Source organism: Sminthopsis crassicaudata, chromosome 3 (assembly GCF_048593235.1).
Source record: "Sminthopsis crassicaudata isolate SCR6 chromosome 3, ASM4859323v1, whole genome shotgun sequence".
NCBI lineage: Eukaryota > Metazoa > Chordata > Mammalia > Dasyuromorphia > Dasyuridae > Sminthopsis > Sminthopsis crassicaudata.
In genome coordinates this window covers 182207533-182233684 of record NC_133619.1, presented here as the reverse complement: position 1 = coordinate 182233684, position 26152 = coordinate 182207533, and the positions used below count along the sequence as shown (strand labels likewise).

The window sequence follows — 26152 nt, the reverse complement described above, 5'->3', positions numbered from 1 at the left end:
ATTACTGAATTTTGAAAATCTTGGGCTTAATAGTTGGTAATACAATAATGTATTGCAATGTGCTGAAAGTCAAAGAATAAATGACAGTGCCACTGCTAACCCCTCTGTGTTGTGAAACTTTTATTCATTCATTCATTCCTTACATACCATATGTGACCAAATGATAGGCTCAATTGTATTATTAAAGCTTAATTTAAAATATATATATATGTATATATAGAGAGATATAGATATGTATATATGTATATTAGCATTTATAACATTTATGATGCATTTTCCCCAAATCCACATGGTTTCAATCACACCTTGCTCATGGTCCGTTAATCAACAATATCTGATTTTTTATGCAAGCACAGAGGGCTTGGATATTGTTGTTGACAGAAAGGGAGCAATAATATATGGGACAGCATTCTATTTGAATAAGGAAGTTAAGATACTAGCATTCTGGGCCAAACTAAGGAATCACTATGATAAGAGATGGGGGACTATGAGTATATAACACTGTATATGTTGTCAGACTTTTTTTGATATATTTGATTTTGTTTATATGTGTGAGCTTTTTTTTCCTTTTGTTTCCTCTTTTTAAAAATATGAAATGAAACATCTATACCAGTACAATAAAAAAGATAATTGTATAAGAAAAAAACTTATCTTAAAGTTGTTCTTAAAATAATATTGCTATTAATTTACACAATGTTCCTTTCATTCTGCTCATTTTGCTCTTTATTTCATGCATAATCTTTCCACATTTTTCTAAAATCATTGAGCTCATCTTTTCTTACAGCACAGTAATATTTCATCACAATCATATACCACACAACTTGTTCAGCCATTCCCCTATTGATGGGCACCCCTACATTTTCCAGTTTTTTTGCTACCACTAGGAGAGCTACTATAAACATTTAAGAACATATAACTTCTTTTCCTTTTTTCCCTAATCATTTTTTTACAATAGTAGTGGTATTGCTAGGTCAAAAGTAGTTTAATAACTCTCTGGGAATGATTCCAGATTGCATTTCAAAATGGTTGATCAGTTCACAATTTTCCACACATCCTTTTTCCCTTTTATCATTTTAGCCAGTTTGGGAGAGTGTAAAATATGTCAAGTTTATTTTAATCTGCATTTCTCTCATCAATAATGATTTAGGGCATTTTTTTATTGAGTGGAAGTTGTTTTGATTTCTTCACTAGAAAGCTGCATATTCATATCTGTTGACCATGTATTAATTGAGTAGTGACTTATATTCTTATTTTGTAGATTTGAGAAAGTTCTTTATATACTTCAGTTATAAGACCTTTATCTGATAAACTGTTTATAAAATTTTTTCCTCCAACTTTCTGCTTTCCTTCCAATTTTGGTTATATTTTATTTGTATAAAAATCTTGTATTTAGTGTGATTGAAATTATCCATTTTAGATCTGATTTTTCTATGTCTGATAAGTAAAATATTTTATGTAATTTTCCTGTAAAATCCCTCTTTATATCTAGGTTATTTATCCATTTTGATTTTATCTTGGTAAATGGTGTGAGATATTAATTAGCCCATGTCCAATTTCCACCATACTGCTTTTCAGTTTTCCCAATAATTTTTACCAAATGAATGAATTCTTATCCCAAAATCTTAACTCTTTACACTTCTCAAATGCAAAGTTATTATGCTTATTTGATGATGTAAATTGGATGTCTGTTCTATTCCACTAATCTACCTTTCCATTCTTAGCCAGTACCAGATAATTTTGATCATTACTGACATATGATACACTTTAAGATTTGGTACTGCTATATCTCCTTCCATTATACTTTTTCCATTTTTTCCTTTAATTCTTTTTTAAATGAATTTTTTTATTTTTTCTAATTCAATAAGATACTTTTGGGGGGATAATTTAATTGGGATGACATTAAATATATAAATTAGTTTGGGTAAAATTTGCATTTATTATTTTGGCTTTGCCTACCCATAACTTTCCAATTATTTAAATCTTTCTTTAAAAAAAAATTCATTTATATAGTTCTTGGATTTGTTTTTACAAGTGTATTCCCAGGTATCTTATACTGTCTTGAGTTATTTTAAATATGGTAATTTTTTACTATCCTTGCAGAGTTTTGTTTGTGATATTTAAGAAAGCTGATGATATACATGGATTTACAGGATGGTGATATCCTACATGGATTTACAGGATGGTGATATCCGGCTACTTAGCTAAAATTGTTTCACCTAACTTTTTAGTTGAATCTTTAGGTGTTTCCAAGAATTTCATCATAGCGTTTACAAAAAGATAGACTTATCAACTCATTTCCTATTCCTTCAAATTCATTTTCTTCTCTTCTTGCTAGGATTTCCAATACAATATTGAATAATATTGGTGACAGTGGGCAGTCTCCTTTCATACCTGATCTTACTGGGCAAGCCTATAGTTTATTCCCATTAAAAATAATCCTTGCTGATGGATTTAGATAAATTCTTTTTATCAGTCTAAGGATATGTTGGATTTGAAGGAAGGTATTTTTTTTTCCTTTTTAAATTTTTTTAAATTAAAATTTTAAATCTTTTTAAAAATTCTTGCTTTCTTGGAACAGTAGAAGGAATAAATTGGGGGAGATAGGTTATATAAAAACTACATATACAGACACATACTCTAAGAATTCAAGGCTAGAATGAATGACTGGACTAAACTTTTTGAATATGTTCTGCTAGTCGTGATCTGAAATATAGGTGTAGATATATTTCATTGTCTATATTGGAGTGCACACTATTCCCGAAGCACTGAACCTTTGTTTGTCTGAATCTAACAAAGCAACTAAGCTTTTCTGATATTTAATTTTCTTAGGAAATCATGCTGTTTAACCTGTGACAGATTCAAACACTGCCTTTGTAACAGTTTGGTTTTTTGTTTTGTTTTGTTTTGTTTTGTTTTTTAACATACTTGGTAGTCATTCTGATTTTAAACACTTTCTTGTAGTTTATTTTGCAAGAATATTTTCCTGTTGGGATGCCTTACTTTTTGGTTTTCAGAGTCCTGAGGGCTTGAATAATTAGGGTGCTGCTTTTCTCTTTTACTGGATTATCTAAATTTAGCTAATTCAACAAAATGCTCCAAAGCTGTTTTCAGTGGGAAAGTATTTGTTTTTTTGTTTTGTTTTGTTTTGTTTTGTAGTCTTCCTGCTGAAGTCTTTTTTTTACCTAGGGCCATCTCATCTGTGATTTCTCACCTAATTTCTTGCCTTTCTCAATGTTTTGGTATCTGACCTATTTAGAAACAGTCTTTTTTGTGGAATAACATCCTCTTTTGTTGTTGTTGTTTTATAGATTTCTGTATCATCTCCAGTCAGTTATTAAGCATTTAATAAGCGCTTATTATGTGCCAGGAACAGTACTAAATGTAGAAGTTACAAAGAAAAGTAAACACAGTCTTTGCTTTCAAGTAGTTCACATTTTAATGGGGAATACAACATGCAAATAACTATGTACATCGTACTTGTATATAATACAAAAGGAAGGTAATCTTAAGAGGTGAAATGGAGGCAGGAAGACTAAAGAAGGCTGGATGTTGAACTGAATCTTGAAAGAAAGTAACAAGGCCAGACCTTTTCAAAACAACACATTGGAGTGGGGAAGAGATTGAAATAGAACAGTGAGAAAGTCTTTGAGGTCAGTTGTAGTGGTATACTTGTCCTTATTACTTAGGAAGCTGAGGATGGAGGATCACTTGAGTCTGGGCTATCCTGTACTATGATAATCAGATATCTTTGATAAGTTCAGTATTTGTGTTGACCCCTGGAGAAAAACAGGTGAAAGTCAGAAACAGGTCAGAAGGTTATCAGTCTCTGTGGAGGGCCTGTATAGTGGTGGTAATTGTATGAATAGAAAGAAAGAAAAAAATATATACCAGACATGTTGTAGATGAAATAACAAGATTTGGCAGCAATGGATTGGATATGTAGAGTGAATGTCTGTGAAGAGTTGACATTGTGATTCTAGTACCTTCTGTAATAATATGAAAGTTGGTTGAAGGGAAGGGATTGTAGAAAAGAAGATATTGACTAGAACTCAGGAGAGAATCTAGGTTGGGTATATAATCTGTAATTTAGAGGTAATAGTTGAATCAATGGGAACAATAAAATCATCAAGTGTGATAGGTTAGAGGATTCTTTACTTTTTTGGGTGTCATGAACCTGTTCGGCAATCTGGTAAAGCCTGTGGACTCCTCAGAATCATGTTTTAAATGCATAAAATACATAAGGTTACAAAGGAAATTTAAAAAGAAGTAAGATCCCAGATTAAAAACTCCTTTTAATAGAGAAAAGAAAAGTAATACTAGGATATAACCTTGAGGATAATCCAATATTAGTGGAAGATCCAGCAAATTAGATCAAACAGTTAAATATAGAGGGAAAAGTAAGGATATTGTCATAAAAACCTAAAAAGAAGAGAGTACTATAAGAGTAAGGAAGCCTTATAATGAGGGCAAAAAGGATGAGGTTGAAAACAGTCCATTAGACAGGCAAACATTGCTAACTTTGGAGAGAGTAGTTTTAGTTTAATTCAATTAGAAGCCAGATTTGAAGGGTTTTGAAGCAAGTGAGAAGATGGGAAGTAGAAGCATCTGCTATAGGTGACTTTAAGCCTTAAGGAAGGATGAAAAAATTTGGAATAGCTACTGTGATGAGTAAAATAGCAAAAAGTAAATAAGCATTTGTTAAGTGCATACTAGGGTGCTAAGCACTGCTAAGCTACAAAGAAGCTTAGATTCATAAAAAGGAGGGAAAATAGTGAAAACAAAACAAAGAAACCAAAAAAACCAGTCCCTTCTCTTGCTGAGCTCACAGTTTTATGGAGACAGTATACATAAATAGAATGTGTGTGTGTTTGTGTGTGTGTAAATATAAATATATATATATATATATAAATACACATATACACAGAAATATACATGCATAAATACACATATACATATATTTGTGTATATGTATGTGTATTTATGTATAGTGAATTGAATATAGTCTCCAAAGCAGAGCTGTAAAATTAAGACATTTTGTAAGATGTGGGACTATTGCTGTAAGTTAAAGGAACCAGAGAAATTTAGAGGCAGAGTTGAGTATTCTGACATGAGAGATAACTAGTAGCTAGTGAAAATATTCTAAATTGGGACATGATGGAATGTTTTGTTCAAGGAAAATCAAGGAGGCCAGTGTGATGGGTTCTCATGTGGGGGAGTATAAGGTATAAGCAGACTAGAAAGGGAGAAGAAGGTTAGGTCATGAAAGGCTTTGAAAGACAAACAGGATTTTTATATTTGATCCTTGAAGCAATAAGAAGCTCCTGAAATTGATTGAACTTGGGACTAACATCAGATCAGTTTGACAGCAGAGTAGAGATTGAATTGGAGTGGGGGAAACTTGAGGAGGCAGATCCACCATTGCATATTCCATTTTCCAATGGTGAGTGGAATCATCAGCTTTGCACAAGTTTTTGTACCTTTTTTATTGTTTTAACCACAGAATGGAATTTTTGCTTGCCACAGGCCAGGGTTGGATAAGCAGACAATCTTGCCCCTTTCTCACACTCGGAGGTGAGCAGTGTGGTTCTTAAAAAGGCTGCTTAGACACCTAGGGGGTGCTGAATCCCACTGATGCTTCCAGTGAGAAGACAATCTTATGGCCTGGGCTGCCTGTGTGCAGGATTGACTACAACTCTCAGTATATCTGAACTTGCTACTTTGTCACTGGCCCATTGCCACAAGATTTTAAGACAGGTAGAAATTGTAAAATAGTATGATGAAGTCTTTTGATTAATGTGTAAATTGGATTTAAGTGAGGCAGAAGTGCATGAAGTTATATTAGCCTCACTCTCTCTTCCAATGTCATCACTGTCCAGTGGTAGGACAGAGTTAAGACTATTGAAGATGTCTTGAGATGCAGTCTTTTATTGGTGCCTTTGATATCTAACCAAGTGCTGAGCTCTCCACAGCTTCACCTGCTTCATCTGCTTTATAGCTGTTGGAACAAGTTGTTCTCATCTGCCCATTTTACCAGAGGAAGTCTTCACATGCTTGGGGTAGATATCCTCTTCATCCCTCCAATTCACTCTAAAGTTTGAGATTCCTTTGTTATCTCTCACCTAGTTTAGCCTGTTGGCAGAAACAGTTTACTAGGTTGTGGTCACTGTGCATGTTACAGTTTCTTGGAGCCACTGATGAGAGTTGGACACCAAAGGTGGAAAACAGTCCAGTAAAGAGCTTGCCAGCCCTGGCCTAGTTTTTCATGAATATACTCTGCATCTCACCCTGTGGTCAAAGCACTAAAAAATGTACAAAAACTTCTGCAAAGTTGTTTCTGCTCAACATCAATACATGGAATGTACACACACTTATTAACAATATAAAATCCAATAGACCTGAAAAAGGAACAGTTCTTGTTGTGAGAGAACTCAACAGATCCAAATAACAGCCCTGAGTGAAACAAGGTTGCCAAATAAAAGTCAATTTACTGAAGTTGGAGCTGGATATACATTTTTCTGGCCTGACAATAGTAAATGCCCCATTGTTTCTGTATTATTTCTTCCTTTGCATCTCATTTGGATAGCATAATTACAATTTTTGCTTTTTTGGAGTCAGATCATACTCAGCTCTGCACCAATCTTTCTTTTGAGCTACCCAATTATTAATGTTAATCTTAAATATATGGAATACAATTCCATGTAAAAAATAATTTGTCCTTTAATCCCTTGAAATTAATTTATGATGTTTGCTCTTATATGTTCAATTTTCTATTAAGTTCAAGATAGTTTGAGATGAAGTCCTGAAAATCTACAAGTTTGTTGAATGTCCTTTTTTAAAATTCAGTACTGTAGTTTTGCTAGATATAATGTTTTTGGCCACGGGCCTAATTTTTTTGATTGTTGAGATATATATATTCTCCCTCCCCCCTCCCCCCCCAGGAACTTTTGATCTCTTATTGTAGCTGCTGATAAATCCTATGCTATTCTAATTGTAGCTTGAATTGGGGGTATGTTTTTTGTTTGCTTGTTTCTTGTAAAATTTTCTCTTTAATCCTGGGGGGTTTGAAATTTGACAAGAATATTGTTATATATTTTCCACAAAGGATCTCTTTGAGATGGTGATTGGTGTATTTTTTTTCTATTTCAAGTTTCCCCCTTCATTCTATTACCCCAGGGCACTTTGATTATTTCTTGCATTATTGTGTCAGGGTTCTTTTTTTTTTGGTCACAGCTTTCAGGTAATCCAATTATTCTTATGGTTTTCTTCTTCAGATTTTTTTTCTCCTCAATCTCACTCATTTGAGTTTTGAAGGCTTTTTTGAGTTCTGTAATTTTTTTCTGGGCAGGTAGCCATTTAATGTTACTCTTTGGGGTAGAAGAGGCTTTTTTCACTTCACTGCCTGCCTCTAAAGATGAACTCTGGTCTTCCCTCTGCCCATAGTAAGTTTCTTTGGTTCAATTCTTTGTTAATTTTTTTAAAAAATGAGAATAATTAGTGTAAGCACCTCTCATCTTGGACTGGGGGTAAGTGAGATGATGCCTCTGGCTTCACTTCAGCTCTCCTCTCTAACCTGTAACCTTAAACCAAAAGCTTCACCCTCCCTTAAGTGCCAACAGCCAGAAGCATCGCTCACCCAAATGTGCTGGTTCCTTCATCAGAGGCTGTGACTCTTCAGTACAAATAAACTTGGTGTTCCTTATGAGGAGAGGTTCTCTCAATCTTCCTAGACTCGAACTCCTGACTCCCATGTTATCAGGGAGGTAAAATTTCCTGTGGTTTAGGTTGAGGCTTTTTCCAAACCTAACTAGCTTCAGGGTTCACTGCTTGCTGTTTCATTGAGCTAACCTGGAGGTGTTTACACTTCATGCAGATTAAACCCCATTCTTGTGGTCTTTTCTTTGGGTCTTATCCCAGAAGGATAAGAAGTCCCAGGAGTACTTCTGTTCCAGGTCTTGTTTTTTGTCTTTCTTTGTTCTCCTTGAGAGATTATTTTGTTTTGTTTGTGGGGAAAATATGGAAAGCTTGAAATTTTCTGACCTATTCAACTAACTGACTTTCCATAATCCTTCCCCTCTTGCTATTTTTGTTCTGAGTTTTGATTATCTTAACTGTTGCAATGATCTACTTTTAATAAGTACCAAATAGTTTGAATGACTTAGTGCTTTGTCATTTAGTTTGAGATTTAATTCTCAAGGCCTTCTTTCATTCTCACATTCATTATTTTTTCTTTTTTTCTTTCTTAATTTCTTTTCTTTTCTTTTCTTTTTTTTTTCCTGAGGCAATTGGGGTTAAGTGACTCACACAGCTAAGCAATATTAAGTGTCTGAGACCATATTTGAACTCAGATCCTCCTGAATTCAGGGCTCTATCTACTGCGCCATCTAGGCCCTCACATTCATTATTTTCTTTTTCTTTTTCTTTTTTTTTTTTTATTAATTTTATAATTATAACTTTTTTTTGATAGTACATTTGCATGGGTAATTTTTTACATTATCCCTTGCACTCACTTCTGTTCCAAATTTTCCCTTCCTTCCTTCTGCCCCCTCCCCTAGATGGCAGGCAGTCCCATACATGTTAAATATCACATTCATTATTTTCAATGAGATTTTAGAACCTCTGGTCTTTTAAATACATGTTTCTATAACTTTTTAAATATTCTATAAGGTAATTGAAAACAGATTTAATTCTACATATTGTTGGTCATTTGCTCTAAGTAACTCCAGATCCAGAGTTTCTTCCCACTATACCATGCTGAATTTAATCTCCATACAACTGTGAAAAATGAAGCCCAAAAAGATTAAATTTCATCTGTGACATAGGCAAAACTAAAATCCAGGTATCTATAGATTTCTGGTTCAGTGTTCTTTTAACTTCAGTCTTCCTCCTTTCCTTCAGTGATGTGATTAACTTGCTTTGTTCCCTACCAACATTAAGCATCCTACAGAGTTGTCCAGAATTAAAATGCCTGCCTCCAGTCAACCCAAGGCTATCTGGACACAGATAGATTCCTTCCATCAGAGGTGAGGGAATTAAAGCATCAAGTGGTAATAGGAATTGAGTAAACCATAACCATACTGACTACATCTTGCAACTCAGTTCTGGAGTTAGCTCAGTTCCTTTTCTTTTTTCTTTCTTTGTTTTTGTTTGTTTGTTTTGTTTTGTTTTTTTGGAAGCTTTTTATTTTCAAAACATATGCAAGGATAATTTTTCAACATTGACCCTTGCAAAAACTTGTGTTCCAATTTTCCCTCTTTCCCTCCACCTGCTCCCCTAGATGGCAAATAATCCAATATGTGTTAAATATGGTAAAAATATGTATAAATCAAATATAGGCATGCATACTTATACAGTTATCTTGATGCGCAAGAAAAATCTGATCAAAAAGAAGAAAAATGAGAAAGAAAATAAAATTCAAGTAAGCCACAATAAAAGAAGTGAAAATGGTATGTTGTGATCCACATTCAGTTCCCACCATCCTCTCTGGATGTAGATGGCTCCCATCATCACAAGATCATTGGAACGCTCAGTTCTTTTTCTGTTTAGTTGTTGGTTTAGTTCACTTCCTGTCTTGTGAGAAAATTTTAGTTAATAATGGGAACTTTCTTTTTTTTTTTTTTTTTTTTTTTTTTAATGACTCTATTTTAATAAGAAAGGTACTGATGCTAAAAATATGATGACATACAACTTAAGACCATAAAACAAATATATGAGAGTGCTGTGGCAATAAATAAGAATCAAATCTGAGATGAAATGGAGTAAAATTTAAATCAACATCAAAAAATAGGCACTGGGAAAACAATCTGGTGATGCTATGGCTTGATGTGAATACAAGTAAATAAGTTCTATAGATTACATTACTCAAACTTGCTATCAGACACTATATTATTTCTACCTTCTTTCCCTTCCAGAAATACATTTCCTATTCTCACCTCTCAAATGCACCAGACATGTGACTTGAAGTGAATAATTCTTTAAAAAGATGTTTGTGTTATGTCAAATTTGTTTCAGTTATTTTCTTTTTTTTTTTTTAATTTTTTATTTTATATATATATATTTTTTTTTTAATAATATTATCCCTTGTATTCATTTTTCCAAATTATCCCCCCTCCCTCTACTCCCTCCCCCCGACGACAGGCAATCCCATACATTTTACATGTGTTACAATATAGTCTAGATACAATACATGTGTGTGAATATCATTTTCTTGTTACACAGTAAACATTAGATTCCGAAGGTACATGCAACCTGGGCAGACAGATATTAGTGCTAACAATTTACATTCACTTCCCAGTGTTTCTTCTCTGGGTGTAGCTACCTCTGTCCATCATTGATCAACTGGAGGTGAATTGGTTTTTCTTTATGTTGAAGATTTCCACTTCCATCAGAATACATCCTCATACAGTATTGTTGTTGAAGTGTACAGTGATCTTCTGGTTCTGCTCATTTCACTCAGCATCAGTTGATTTAAGTCTCTCCAGGCCTCTCTGTATTCCTCCTGCTGGTCATTTCTTACAGAGCAATAATATTCCATAACCTTCATATACCATAATTTACCCAACCATTCTCCAACTGATGGACATCCATTCATCTTCCAGTTTCTAGCTACTACAAAAAGAGCTGACACAAACATTTTGGCACATATATGTCTCTTTCCGCTCTTTAGTATTTCTTTGGGATATAAGCCCAGTAGTAGCGCTGCTGGGTCAAAGGGTATGCACAGTTTGATAACTTTTTGGGCATAATTCCAGATTGCTCTCCAGAATGGCTGGATTCTTTCGCAACTCCACCAGCAATGTATTAGTGTCCCAGTTTCCCCACATCCCCTCCAACATTCATCATTATTTGTTCCTGTCATCTTAGCCAATCTGACAGGTGTGTAGTGGTATCTCAGAGTTGTCTTAATTTGCATTTCTCTGATCAATAGTGATTTGGAACACTCATGTGAGTGGATATAGTTTCAATTTCTTTCTCTGAGAATTGTCTGTTCATATCCTTTGACCATTTATCAATTGGAGAATGGTTCAGTTTCTTATAAATTAGGGTCAGTTCTCTATATATTTTGGAAATGAGACCTTTGTCAGAACCTTTGTTTTTAAAAATATTTATAATGGGAACTTTCAGAAAGCTTTACCGCATTGTTTGAGCTTAGTCTTGCATGGCTAAAGAAGCTGAAACACCTCTACCTGCTTTAACTAGGACTTACAAACCCAGTCAGATCCAAAGATTCATAAAATTTTTCTCACATTTCAAGCAACTTATAAGTCTTATCTGAAAACAATCAGTTGTTTCCTGTTCCTTTGGAAAACATGGGGAAATCTTTTTCTGATTTCAAGGAATTGTACCTGTTTGCTCTTCCCCTCCCAGTTTGAAAAGCTCCTAATCTTTTCTTCAATTAGAAAGCAGATTCCTAATTTTGTATTTTGGTTAATTGTTTTGTTTTTTTTAAATTAATTGGTCTTTTTTGATTTATTGTTTTTAATGAATAAAAATCAGTCTCCCCCTATATTTGTGGTCCAGTGGCAAAACTGAAGAAGTCTGGGATGATTTCTTATACAGTTAGCATGCATTGCTTAATAAATTGATATACTCAGAAGTCCAAACCTTTGTTTCCTCAGTCATTTCAAGTTTGCTGACTTTGCCTTTGTGGCTAGTATATTATCATACTAGAATAGCCCCTTGCAACATCCAATTTCTAGTCTCTTGTTTCAGCTAGAGATTGTTGAGGCAAATTTCTTCTCATCCCCATTTCTTCTTGGCCCTACCGTTTTGTAGTTATTTAGCAAGGTTTGCTATAGCTTTCATATTATAGCTTGTGATGCAGACTATTGATGACTTTGGAAGCTGTTCAGGGTTCTTTAAATCCAGTAGTAAGTTTTTGCTATATTATATTATTTACTATTGTTTTATTGTAGTATCTTGTCTTGTTTTCCCAGTGAATCTGTATATATATCCCTGAGAACAAGATCATATCTTTTATATTTTCAGTTGTGTTGCATATTAGTGAAATGAATGACAATAGTTACTTTGACATAACACTTCTATGTTTCTTGCTTACCATATAGTGCTATTATTTAGTAAGTTACACTCCAACGTTATGTCTTTTAATCTGCTGTTTTTATATTCGTTTAGTTTTTCCTCTTATAAATTCAGAAGTGAATTTTGCAAAGTAGAAATTAAAATGGAGCTATTTAATCTCAAATAGGCTATAGTGATCACTCTCCCCAGAATCTGAGTTAAATTTACATTTTCCTCTTCTTATATTCTCTACTATCCCTGATTCCTTTTCCTTAGTCTTAGACTTCTAAAACAAATTTTGTTAAAAACAAACCATTTTAATTATTTGTGCATTGCTTCATCTGAGTTCAGTCAGTAGTATAATTAAACTAAAAAGAGGCTTACTTAATAGTGCCTCAGGACAAATAAAGTAGTGTATAAAATTGGCATTTGGCCAAAATTGGGACACAACTGCTCTGTCATTGAAGCTTCTATTTCTTTGGCAGATTGTTTGATTGAAATTATAGCTGTCTAAGCCACTGATTATCTTTGCAAAAAAGGGGGAAAAAAATCTAAATCTGTCTAGTCGTATCCATACTATTCTATAAGAATGAAAAGCTTGAAGAATTGTCTCTCAAATCGTGTATTTTCAGTTATTACTAGAAACAACAGCATTGTGCCTGTGGGGAGGGGATCTTTCTAGTAAAAAAAAAAAAAAAAAAAAGACAATTCTTTCAATACCAACTAAAAGTCCAGTTATTTCAAAAATCATTGTGAAAATGCTTAGTTTAGATTGAGTTAAAGAGACCTTCAATATTATCTTCATATGAATATTTTTTCTCTAATATTCTTAGCATGGTACAAATATATTTAATAACTTTTTGACAGTGTGATGTTTTTAATAAATATTATGTTCAATGTGTCATGCATTTAAACAATTATGTACAGCTGTCTTTATTAAAAGAAATCCAAAGTACATTTTCCCAAAAAATTAGATGATTTAATATGTGTAAAATTGAATATTAAAAGTGTCAAAACTTTTCAATAATTTCCTTTTGTGAAACTTTGGTGGTTAGTTTTTATACTTGGATATAGCTTTAAGATGAAAATTACTCATTATTTAAAGCAGTTCTTTTTTTCCTTAGGAACTGTAGTCTATTCTTTCAACTTAGGACTACTTCCAACAGAACTTCCTTTGGTTAGTATAGTAGTAATGTCTTTGAAACCACTGTGAAGAATTTTAAAAGTTAAATATATTGTTTGTGAAAGCCAAAATGTTACAAAATGTTTTAAAAGAACTGTATTGTTGGGCTTTCTTGAGCAGAAGAAATTTATATTCCATTAAGACACAGTACTTATACCTTTATTTTTATATTTTAGAAGTCCATGGAATTATACTTGCCTTTTGATACTGAAGTTATATTTTTCAAAGTTTTGTTTTGTTTTGTGTTTAGTGATCCACTTTGTTAGAAACAATGTTTTATTCAGAGATAGGATTAGAAAATAATGTCCAAATAGTTAGTTCACTGAAATGGAAAAATCTTTTGCATGGACAAAATTAATGCGACTAGAAAGAAAAAGGCAAGCATTTAGGAGAAAATTTCTATGTAATATGTCTTTTGACATCTAATTTAAGACATTTAATACAGAGAGAATTAAATGAAATAAATAACCAAAGCCATTCCTACAACTCACTAAAGCCCCTAGGAAGGTAAAAAGTTAAAAGATACGAACATTCAATTTTGAAAAAGAAGAATTGCAAACTATCACCAGTAATTCTCCAAATCACCAGTGAATATGAAAATATATTTCTTTTTAATATTGGTGACTAGTTCATTGTTAGTCTTCTAGCTTTTTTTCTCTCTGCTTAGCTTTAATGATAGATGAGTTTAAATCAATTTAAATTATTAATAAAAAACAAAAATATAAGAAAAAGGATATGTTCTCATTGTACAGATTATTGAATGACAACTGAATGTCATCTGAACACATTTTTTCTGGTTCTGTAATCACTTTGTCAAAGGTGAAGTATTAGTGCCTTGGGGGGAAATTTTCAATACCATAGCACAAAGAGATCAGTAGCAGCCAGTGTAATATAATTACTGGTATTTTTAAATGATGTGAAAGCTCTTATTGTGAAAACCAGCAAGTTTAATCTAATTGGTAATTTTAAAAAAATCATTTTTATATTTAGTTGAACAAATCCCTTATCCTTTTAAATGAATATGGAACCTGTTCATTCTCAAGCTAAACTGAATCTATTCTTTTTATTTATGGTAATAAATATTGCTTTTATTTCTAGTAAATTGTGGAGGTAGAACTAAAATTCAGTTTTTTGTGTGAGGAAACAGTTGATAAATAAGAGAGCATTTTTCTTATTTTTTAAGAGCTTCTATCAACAACTACATTTGCCCATCTATAGGAGAACTATAGATAATATTTAAATTCATAAGCACAAAATATGAAGTTCCAACCTGTCATAGAATAAAAAATGGAAGGAAGGAAGAAAGAAAGAGGACAAGCCATAAACAATTAGAGAAAAGTTGATGAATCATGGCACATCCCCACAGCCTTCTGTTATTTATTTGTCATACTTTTTTTTTTTTTTTTTTTAAGTACATATGTGGGGGCAACTAGTTGGTGTAGTGAATAGAGCACCAGACCTGAAGTCAAGAGGACCCGAGTTCAAATTTGTCCTCAGAACACTTAACACCTCCTGGCTGTGTGACCGTAGACAAATTACTTAACCCCAATTACCTCAGCAAAAAAAAAAAAAAAGAAAAGAAAAAGTATATATGTGAGTTGTTTAAAGAGCTTCTGGTAAGGAACTTTCTCTACCAAAAAAAGTTGACACCTCTGCAGTCTCTAGTCTTACTTACCAAGAGAACTGCCCAATGCCGCATAATCAGCATGTCAAAAACAAGACTTGCAGAATTCAGGTCTTCTTGATTCAGAAATCATTTGTTATACCATATTGATTCTTTCATTGATTATTGACACAAAGGAAGATCAGTACATTTGACTTTTAAAAGGCAATACCAATTATAATTGCTAATAAGTTTTGATGTTTCTTGTTATATTCTCTTGCATAGTTAACATTTTATACTTTTACCTTTGCTATATTTTCTTTAGATTTTTCTCTCTCTTTTTTTTAAATCAGTTGTCAGTTTATCCAGTCTAACACAGGAATTACAACCAAATGCATGTAATAGGTGTCTTGTATACATTTGCCTATAATCAGTTCCTAAATAATGAGCTAAGTATCCTTCTTCCCTCAGCCCAAAATAGTAGCCTCTTAAGTTGGCTATAGCTCCTGCAAAGATTAGCAAAATATGGTTTTCATGGGTAAGGAAAACTCATTGCTGCTTTAGCTTTCCCAACAGTCTGTCCTTTGGTGGAATGTATATATACTCAGGGACATTGAATAAATAAGGTAGATTTCTGTCCTCTTCTTTCCCCTCTCAAGAGGGTCATGGCTCATAGCCTAAGTCTGAGTTTCTTCTTCCTCATCTTGGTCCCCCTCAGAGTCTCCTCCTTGAGAAGCACACCCCAGGAAGTAAATAAATTAAGCCCTAAACTTTTGATGGGCCAGGAAGAAAGGAGGGAAATGTTTCTTCATTCAGAGAAGTTAGATAATAGTATTGTCAGAATCCTAAGCAGAATCACATCCCAAGCCTTGGGCAGAGGCTTATAAAAGTAAAAGTGCTTGGGAGTGTCCCAGTTACCTGCCTGGTAAGAAGTTCCTTTCATAGCTCTAGACCCACCTTTCTCTTTCCCCAGCTCTAGACTGTAGGGAAAGCAGAAACTTCTGCCTTCAGCAAAGGATTCCTCTTCCAGAAAAGTTTCCATAGCTTCTGGTGGTTATGTCATTAATCCAGGTGCTATATGTTTGGGCACTTGGCAAGCTGGATCCAGGTGGTAAACTTGTCCTACTCCATGCGAACATAAGTCACAGATGTATGATCTTATATATCATGTATATGTGAAGCCTTATATATAGGTATTTGCTGTAGTTGAGGAGCTCAACCTCACCAAGCAGCCAGAAAACCTCTGCCTTATATATGTACTTCCTTAGGCTTTCTAGGTTTTTGAGTTAGACTCTGAGAGTGGTGGATTTAAGGGTTGGATTTCTTTGTTTTTGTTTTTGGATGGGGTTTTGGGGAAATTTTAAGTTTTCCAATTACATATAAAAACAATTTTTAACAGTAAAATTTTTTAAATTCCATATTCTTTCTCCCTTTCCCACTCCTTGAGAAAGCAAGCAATTGATATTGATTATACATGTGTAGTCTGCAAAACTGCAATTTCCATATTGATCACTTTGTGAAAGAAAACACTATATCCATCCCCTCCAAGAAAAAAAAAAAAGTTTTTTAATATGCTTCAATTTGCTTTCAGACTCTATCACTTCTTTCATTGCAGGTGGGTAGCATTTTTCATAAGATCTGGTTCAGATCATTGTATGCTGAGAATAGTTGAGAAACAGTTCTCATACTGTATTGCTGTTACTACATACTATATTCTTTTGGCTCTCACTTTGCATCTGCTCATATAAGTCTTTCCAGGTTTTTCTAAAACCATCCTGCTCACCATTTATTATAGCACAAGAGTATTTCGTCACAATCATATAACACAACTTGTTTGGCTGTTCACTGGAGATGATATTGATGATGTGGTTCTTGGAATAGACCTCATACAAGTAGATCCATAATTCATTTTTGTAGGACTCATTTTGAAGTGTTAGGAACAGGAAAAATCAGAGATGATATGCTGTTCTGGCATCCATACTCCAATGTCTTAGGCTCAGAGTTTCTCCAAAGTGCACTAGAATGCTCCAACATATAAGAATTTCCTGAGCAGTCATTCTGAAGTGGAAGGATACCCCTCTAGACCGTGAGAAACATAATCTTGAAACTCTATAGTTAGAAGTTTGTTACTAGATCTTCACACCCTAATGTAGATGGTATTTTCATATCCCCAGATGTGTTGCCCTGAAAAACCTAAGACCTTGACAACTTGATAAATAAAGAAATACTGTGTGATAATTTTTGCCTCCTGTCTAGGATGAAATTCCTTTAGGATGACAAATGTATTAGGGAACTTTTAGGTCTCTTTCTATATATAAATATGTGTCTCTGAAATCGCTTGATACTGACTCCCCTGTTCTGGTGGGGTTCAGTCACTAGCTAGCAACAAATGCTCTTAAATTTTCATTATTTTGGCTGTCCTGTATTTTCTCTCATCTGGGCACTTCAGTTCCAGTCCAGTATGATCTATACTCAGGACAGCAATAGTAGGCCCTCTACTGTCTGCTTAATTCTTTGATTAATATGGACAAAGTTACTGTGGACAATTATCCTACTCAAGCAATACTAGCTGTGTGACTGATTGCCTTGCCTATATAGATATAGACAGACAGACAGACACACACACACACACACACACACACACACACACACTCACACACACACACACACACACACACACACACCTGTTAGGTAGACTGGCTGAGAAAGCTGTAGAAATTATTGAAAATGTCTGTCTTGTAGGATTGTAGTGTTCTTGATGGTTTTCTGGAGGTCTTCGGGCAGCCTTCTTTTCAGCAGATTAATCACCACAAGAATACCCAGGAGTTAAAGTCCAAATCCTTTATTATCTCTTTCAAAGTCTTGTCTCCTTTCCTGGGGCTTAGTTAATGCTTTTTAAAGACCTTCCGGAGTCTTGGTTTCAGTGGAGAAGCTAAGCAGGAGAGCCTGTATAAAGGACTGCCCTAGAGTAAAAGAGAGACTGACCTTATGGTATTGAAAAACCCATGTGCCCTTTTTACTAATGGATAATATTTCCTTCAGACCAATCAGATTCTATGCCTCAAACCATGTCTAGTCCTCATAGTACCTGTCAATAAAAACCTTTGTCATCTAGAACTTTATATCCTGACTAGAGAACATATCATTCTATATGAGTAGTTGGACTAGATCCTACAATGACTGACATAGGCACAATGGCGGTCTTTTCTGTGAGTAGAACTTGGTTGAACTCAGTAAGGTTCCAACATCCTAGTAGCTACAGACTATCCCCATATTCTCTCAGCTTTGCCTCAGAATCTTTCAGGATTATTTCAGCTCCACATCTATCTAGTGACTTTTCAGCAAAACTAAATTGGATACCCATCTTTAGCAGGATGGACCTTACCCCTCCCTATGAGAACAAGATAAGTGAATTCTAGTGTTTCTTAGGTGAAGACAACCCTTCCTTTTCAGCCTACAATGGCCTGTGTTTCTTACTACCTTGCCTAGGACTAATCCTGCGTGGCTCTCCATCCTCTAGAGAAGAACCGTGGCTATAACCTTTAGATAAAAGGAATTCTTGTCCTTGATGATACAGATGAGTATGTGATTTGGGGCAAGTATGTTGAAAAAAGAACCATTCTCATGGGGAGAAAATAGATATAGATATAGGCTGGTTGATTGGTTGGTATCCTTCATTCTCAAAAAGGATCAAAATAACATCACTATGTTAAAGTCAAGATAGTGTGTCTGACTAGTTGATCAGACCAACACAAGCTTACTCTGTCAAAGGTTGGACCCAGAAAAGTCCTTGTGAACATTTGGGGTGGATTTTCAAAACTTTGCACTTCTCACATTTCTTCTGAGCTAATTCAATTCTTTTTGCTCATAGAGCACAGCTCCTTGTCTGATGAACGCATGCCATGCTGACTGGTCCTGTTCCAATGTCTCCCATATCATACAATCAATTCTAAAGTTCTTAAGATGGATCTTGAGTGTCCTTGTATTGTTTTTTTCTGACTACCTTGTGAGCACTTGTCTTATGTTGAGTTCTCCATAAAACAGTCTTTTTGGCAAGCATACATTTAACATTTGAACAATATATCCAGCTCAGCAGAGTTGTGTTCTCTGCAGTAGTTTGAATGCTTGGCAGTTTAGTTTGGAAAAGGACCTTAGTGTTTGGTATCTTATCCTGCCAGATCAGCTTCAGAATCTTCTTAAGACAATTCAAATGGAAGTGATTCAGTTTCTTGCCATGAGACTGGTATACTGTTCATGTTTCACAGGCATACAAAAATGAGATTACCAAAGATGATTCTGTAGACCTTTACTTTGGTAATCAGTCTAATATAATACCTCTTCTTTCCCACACTTTCCTTTGAAACTTTACAAACACTGAGCCAGCTCTGGCAATGCCTACATCAACCTCGTTATCAGTGTGTACATCCCAGGCTACATGCTACCTGTGGTAACCTGTAGATAACACACACACACACACACACATGCACACACACCATATTAGGTGGCATGTAGCCTGGTTGAGAGCAATGAAGTGGATGCTTCATCTTTTGTCCCAAGCCTAATCTTCTAGGCACCATAAGGCCATTCATAACAACATATTTTTTTTTCTCTTTCTGGAGTAGATCTTGACATCTGACATCCTACTGGAGTCAGGAATGTCCTTCCTTGGTGTTTTCTAGTGACTCAGTCTCATTGTTGTCCTGCTTGGATTCCACGTTTTCTCCATTTTTGTTGAGTTTCCAAATTAATTGGATGTTGAAGATAGTCACCTGAAGAAATGGCATTGAATCCCATCTGGCAGAGCCATGATGATAGAATCAATTGGTTTATCACTCTTTTAACTAGGTGAAAATTATTAACTACATTAATATTATTAATTACAAAATTGCCAGTAACCAGTTTGGTTTGTTCTGGCCTCAGAATAGTCTCTTCAAGGTGCCCAGCTTCCAGTTGTCCATACCAAGGACTAATGATTAGTAAAGGAGAATTATTCACCAGTGGCTCTTATGGGACTGTCTTATATGGTTGTCAGATGGTACAACAGCCTCTACCCAGGCCACCTTCTGCATACTGTCTTCCTCTCTTCACTTTTTTATACTTTATTCCCCTGCATACATTTTACTTCTTTGCTGTAATATAAGTACTTAATGAATGCTTGTTTATATATTGACTTTGTTTTATAATTTCAACTTAACATTTTGTGTCTGTATATGTATTTCCAATTATTTCTTTACTAAATAGTTTTGTATTTTGTTTATATTTGATGATCATAATTAAAGGCTATGTTTTAAATGCAGCTTCCAGTAGGAAATAAGCTCCATGTCTTAATTTGAAATGTTAGATTTTCCAAGATATTATAAGTAAAAGTATGCCTTTAACATTGCTAAGGAGCCTCAGCAAATTTGTTAATAAGTTCTTTTACCTTAGTCTCATTATAAGCAAATCTCCCTTCCACTTTGATAGCTTTTTTATTTAGGGATGATGTATGCTTACAGCCTCTTTTGTTTAGAAATGACTATTGCAAGAACAAAATAAAATTTTCTTTCTTTTTTAAATTTTGGTCAGGCATTAAGGGTAATACATACCACCAACACTACACAGAAGAAAAATGTTGCAACTTCAGAACGTGGAGAATATACAGTGGCTTTTATTAAAAAGCAGATTGAAGAATTCAACATAGGAAAGAGACATTTAGCCAACATGATGGGAGAAGATCCAGAAACTTTTACCCAAGAGGATATTGATGTAAGTACAGTTGCTCTTTTGGAGAAATAACAATATAAAGTTGGATATTGAAAGCAAATGAACTCAATCTTTCTAAATTTTAATTGAATTGTCTAGATAAAAATATAATTTATATTTCTCAGGTAGGAATTAAATCATTGAATAAATATAATACATTTACTGCTATGTAAGGTCAGACAGACATCACAGTATAAGATTGGTATTTGTGTCTTATTTGTAACTTTCAGTTTTAATTAATAATAGATAATCTCCTTGGTTCAAAATCATGAGGCCTCTACAAGTGTTTAGGTGATTACAATATGAGTAAATTTTTTTGTTAATAGTTAGGTTATGTTTTCTTACAAGATGATATATCAAATTATAATGAAAATATCAGATTTGTGGGAATTACTGTAAATAAACCTGAATATGATGTGTTAAATATTTGTTAATATATACTTGCATTGTTAAAAAAATTAAAAATTGAGAATTGGACTTGAGTTTTCCTTCTAGTTCTCCTGTAGCAAGGACTTATTAAAATTTTATGTTAATATATTGGATTTAATATGTATTTTTTTTTAACATGTTTAACATATTGGATTATTTGCCATCTTAAGGTGGGGGTGGAGGAAAGGGAGGGGAATTTGGGACACAAGGTTTTGCAAGAGTCAATATTGAAAAATTATCCATGCATATGTTTTGAAAATAAAAAGTTTTAATAAAAAAATTATGTTAAATTAGGGAATTGTGAGTAATAATTGGTAATATTTGATTGCTAAGTAACTTGAAAGTACTGGAGAAATTGTTCAATTTAACTAAAAACTATTCACCATGCTCTGATAAAAATGCCAACTCTTAACATCCATATAATCTTATTCTTAAATGTTATGAATAATTTATAACAGATATAAGAATCTTATTACAAAGTCTAATCTTCATCAGAGTGTTAAAGTATTTGGTAGGACATGATTCTTTTTTTATACATTTTAATTATTTTCACGTTGTCCAGAAATCTCAACCAAAGGTATACTTTAGTATCATTTGAAATCCAGCTAAGTTGGAACTGCTTTTGTTTATTTTGTTCTTTTTTGGGTTGGGAGGGAGGGTGGTGGTAGCAGTAATTCCGTGTTAATTCTGTTTTAAAATAATCAGTAGTTCATTCTGAACCAACTACTTATTCGGTTAGCTTTGTATTCTAATTAAGTTTTATTTAACTTATATCTTAGTAATGTACAGAAAACATTAAGTAGCTTTCTTAAAATGCCTAATTTCTCTTTTAACCTCTGTGTTGAATGCCACCAAAAATATCCTTAATGTCTTAGAAAATTTTGATCTATTTTTTAAAATTAGATATATAATACTCCATTGTAATAATGCTTTCTCCATTAATCTCATTTGAATTTTTAAATGTTTTAGGTGATCTATTTCATGAATAATAGTAAGATGATAACATCATAATTGGTTACATCTTTGATTTCATAGCTATTTTTTTAGTTACATAGTTAGAATAACAAGTACAAAGCATCAGCCAAACCTTTAGTCAAAAATAAGATTGCACCTCATGGTTTAAAAAAAAAAAAAAAAAAAAAGCACATTTGAAGAGGGTTTTAAAAGCCATCCAAATGGCTTTTTTTTTAAATTCTGTTTAGTTTTTTATTTTGACTAATACTGTCTCAAAATTCTTTTATACTTTGAAAGATAATCATTTTATGCCTTGATGTGTTCCATTTTATTTTATAGTATATACTGTATTTATTCTTATTATTACTATTAATAATGAATAAAATACTAACCAAAACCTTTCCATGATTATTGCTTTTGTTCTTGAAGTATCTGTAATGTCATTTGTAATCGTACAGGCAATTTATGTAAGCAAGGGAAAAAGAAATAGTACAGTGCAAAACCCGTTATGAAGTACTTTGCTTATACAATGAAATAATTTAGTTTGTATTTCACGGATTCATAATTTCAAAGTGGACTCTTTATCCAGTGATAGAATTCATGACCTATCCATATCTTCTCTTCCTATAAGATTCTACTTTATGTCTGTCCATGAATCCATTATGAGCAGTTCATCATACACACACTAGCAGTTTTCCCTCTCTCCTCCCAGTTCTAGGGTGCCCATCTCTTGGTCTTATTTTATGACCATTTTGCCACCTTTTCTATTCCTACATCTCCCAGATGCTATTCTTTACACAACTTCTTTTACACAAACTATAGTTGGTAAGATTCTTATGTTCAGATTTATTCCTTGTTACTAACTTATGTGACCTTGTGCAAATTAGATCTTTCTAGCCTTATCTGTATAGTGAGGGAATTGGACTTAATGACCTTTTTTTTTTTTCTGTTTTATCTTTAATGCTGAGCTTATGGTTTTTCTTCTGCTAATCCTTCTTTTGCTTTCCATGCATTTATCCATTGTCCTTTAGACCATCTAAATTTTTGATTTTTTTTTTTTTAATATTATGTGTGTTCTATCCGTAGCCATATATATCATCTCCAGAAGAATGTCAAAGTTAAAGAAAAGTTTTTCTGTTTCAGGAAGCAGATTGGAATAGTTGATAACACAGTATAATTTACCAAGTGAAATTCCATCTACTCTCTTCTGTTTTATTTTGGACCTAGTTTGCTATCTATGTGTAATGTCTGTTTACATGCTCAAAGAAATACTGTTCTGGTCTGCTGAAGAATATTATATGTGAAATTCTGCTTATTCTCTTATCATTTTCATTTTTCTTCAGTATGTATGTAGATTATTTCCCATGATTTTAAAGAGATAGGAAATTAGGTATATGGATCACTAGTTACTGATGTCCTTTTCATTGCTTGTTGAAGCCATTTGTGATTCCCCCCCTCTCCTCTTCCAACAGTGTCTTTCCCTTTTTTAGATATTAGTCTCTCAATGCCTTCATAATTCTATCACCTCCAGCCCATATTTCCTCTTTGCAATCGACCTGAGCCAGCTGTTGCAGCTGTCATCCTCAACTTTTAGTGTCATGTTCTTCTTCACATGGCATATTAAAAAATCCATAGGTCATCAGTGGTTCTGCTGGTGTCAGTTGGGAAAAAGATCTATTTAGAAAAAGTGAAAAAATCTCTTCCTTTTTTATTTGCATCTTGTCCTTCTTTCAGTTTCACCTTTGAATTATCTTAAATCATTTTATCTAATTGGAACTCACATATCAGACTTGTTTTTCCCTTCACTTCTCATTGTTTTATCAGGTGATAGAGTGCATAATTTTTCACCACTTTTTGTTTTGAAGTAAGTTAATATTCAGAACTACTGTTGCTTTGGTTTTCTTTGGTCTCTACTCTTCAGGGAAATCAAGTAACTTATTGCTTTGTTGCTTTATTGTTGATGATTGTGGGCCCTGTTGGCCTTCTGATTTAGGCAATTGCTTTACATTTATTAAACATTTTTTATAGGAAATAGTGGTAGGCCCTAGAAATGATTTGTCATTTTCTTCCTATTTCTCAGCATTAGTAACTTGTTTGAGAATGGTTGGGAATTCAGACCACATTCTTTTTATTCTTTTTATCTTTCTCATTTGATGTTGATTCCTTTGGTTAACTAACTTTAGGGCAGTACAAATAGCCTTACTGTTGTAAGTGTTTATAAGTGAACTAAATATGGAACATTTAAAGGAAGGGTCCATCCAAACTAGCTTCTCTTCATTCCCCTTCCTGTCCCTGACTTCTGGATTTCAAATCTTCATCCTCAAACCATTCCCTCTTCCCAATTGCTCAACTCCCTTTTGAATGAAAGTTCCCGGAGGGCAAGGATTGCCTTTCTTTTTGCAGGCATTTGTATTGTCAACTCTTAATACAGAACATGGCATTTGGTAAGCACTTCATAAATGCTTGTTTCTGTCTGTCCCTCATAACTGTCTTCCAGATAATTAAATTTGCTAAAAATTAGCCATCCCAGCAAATAGTAATATTGAAGGTTGTTATAAGTAAACTTGTGTAGTACCAAGCATGATCTAAGGTTATTTAACTAAATAATGTGATATCTAGTAGAAAGCATGACTAAACAAAAATATAGAAGATGAAAAAATTGAAAGTTTATCATTTAAAATAAACTATCAGGCAGGATTACTTATGATTAAGTATACCTTTCAAAAACATTTTTAGAGATCTGATCCACAGAATTCTCACTTTGCTTTTGGTTTAGCGTTGAATAAAAGGATGGTCACAGTTTCCATGTGTAGTCATTGAATGGATTATAAAGAAACAAATCTCCTTATAACCAATGGTGGTTTTTAAACGAAGTAACTGTGGTTCCATACTGGTACTCAGTATTAACTTACACATATTTTGGAATCATATTCCAAGGAACATAGATTTAGAATTGGAAGGGAACTCAGAAAATATATAGTATAGTCTACTTTTTCATTTTACAGATAAGGAAATTGAGATCTAGGAAAATTAAGGGACATACCTTGATTTCACAAGTAGTAAGGATAAATTAATCAACAAGTATTTACTAAGTTTCTATTATATACTAGTCACAAACACTAAAATGAAAGTTTCTGCCCTCAAGGAGCTAACTCTGTGTAATAGAATGGCAACATGTACTTATATAAGTAGATATAAAATAAATACAAAGTAATAAGGTATGTGTGAGGGGGTGGCCTTCATCTTGAAGGTGACATTTCAGCTGTGTGCATGCCATACAGCTGAGTTTTGAAAGAAACCAGGGATTCTAAGTGAAGTGAAGGAGGGAGTGTGTTCCAAGCATGCAGTGCAGTCAGTGCAGAGGCATATAAAGTGGGGATGAAATATTGTATGTGATGAATAGCAAGGAGAACAATCTGGCTTGACCTCAGAATGCTGGTAAAATTTGAACCCAGGTCTTCTGAGAAGATTTAAAACAAACAAGTAGAATATACTACAGGGTCTCTTGTGTCTACCACACAATTTAATTTTCTCACTGAGAGTCAGATGTTTTAAGGACATACTAGTATTTGAGATACATATATATAAAATTACATTTCTGCTGTTTAAAAAAAAAATGAAAGCGATTTAGCCAATATCATTGTGGCTTTGTATCCTTACTTGTCTTTCTTTATTAAACATAGATTTTTGAACTTTTAAATTATTGCTATAGTAATTTGAGACAGTACTTAAAGACATTTCAGTCATGTTGACTGTTTTGAGTATGAAATTTATTAATGCTTATATTTGGGAATTAAAGTTAAGCTGTACATTACTTTTGAATTTCAGAGGAAAAGCCAGCAAATTGATATATAACTGCAGAAGTCTACCAATTACTTTTTAATTGGTATTATAGACCTTGCTCTGAAACCAGAATGTTTTATTCTCCTAAGTGTGAATATGCTGTATGAAGTTTCTCTAATTGATTTGCTGTGCCCATTCCATTTGATGTATCATTTTTCACAATATTTCATAATTTGTGCTCATTTCTAATGAACAGAGTCGTTAGGACAGGCATGTCTAAGTACAACTGACAGCTAACATTAGGTGCCAGATGCAGTTTATAAAGCTATGTAGAACTGCAGAGAACAGTTTAAATAAATTAGCACCTGTACATTAGTCTCACTTGCTGGTAATTTATAAGCGAATCAGTAGAGATGACATTTAGGTAAGTCATTGATCAAGTT

At 33.6% G+C, this 26152-nt stretch overlaps 1 protein-coding gene across 2 annotated transcripts in view; it reads left to right on the top strand.

Annotated features, from left to right (window-relative positions):
* MRPS9 (mitochondrial ribosomal protein S9) overlaps nt 1–26152 on the top strand; it is a 77693-nt gene that overhangs the window by 7136 nt on the left and 44405 nt on the right. For both annotated transcript variants that reach the window (XM_074299708.1, XM_074299709.1), the window contains exon 2: nt 20367–20546. In XM_074299708.1, coding sequence (XP_074155809.1) covers nt 20367–20546 — 180 coding nt within the window. The remainder of the gene's footprint in view (nt 1–20366; nt 20547–26152) is intronic.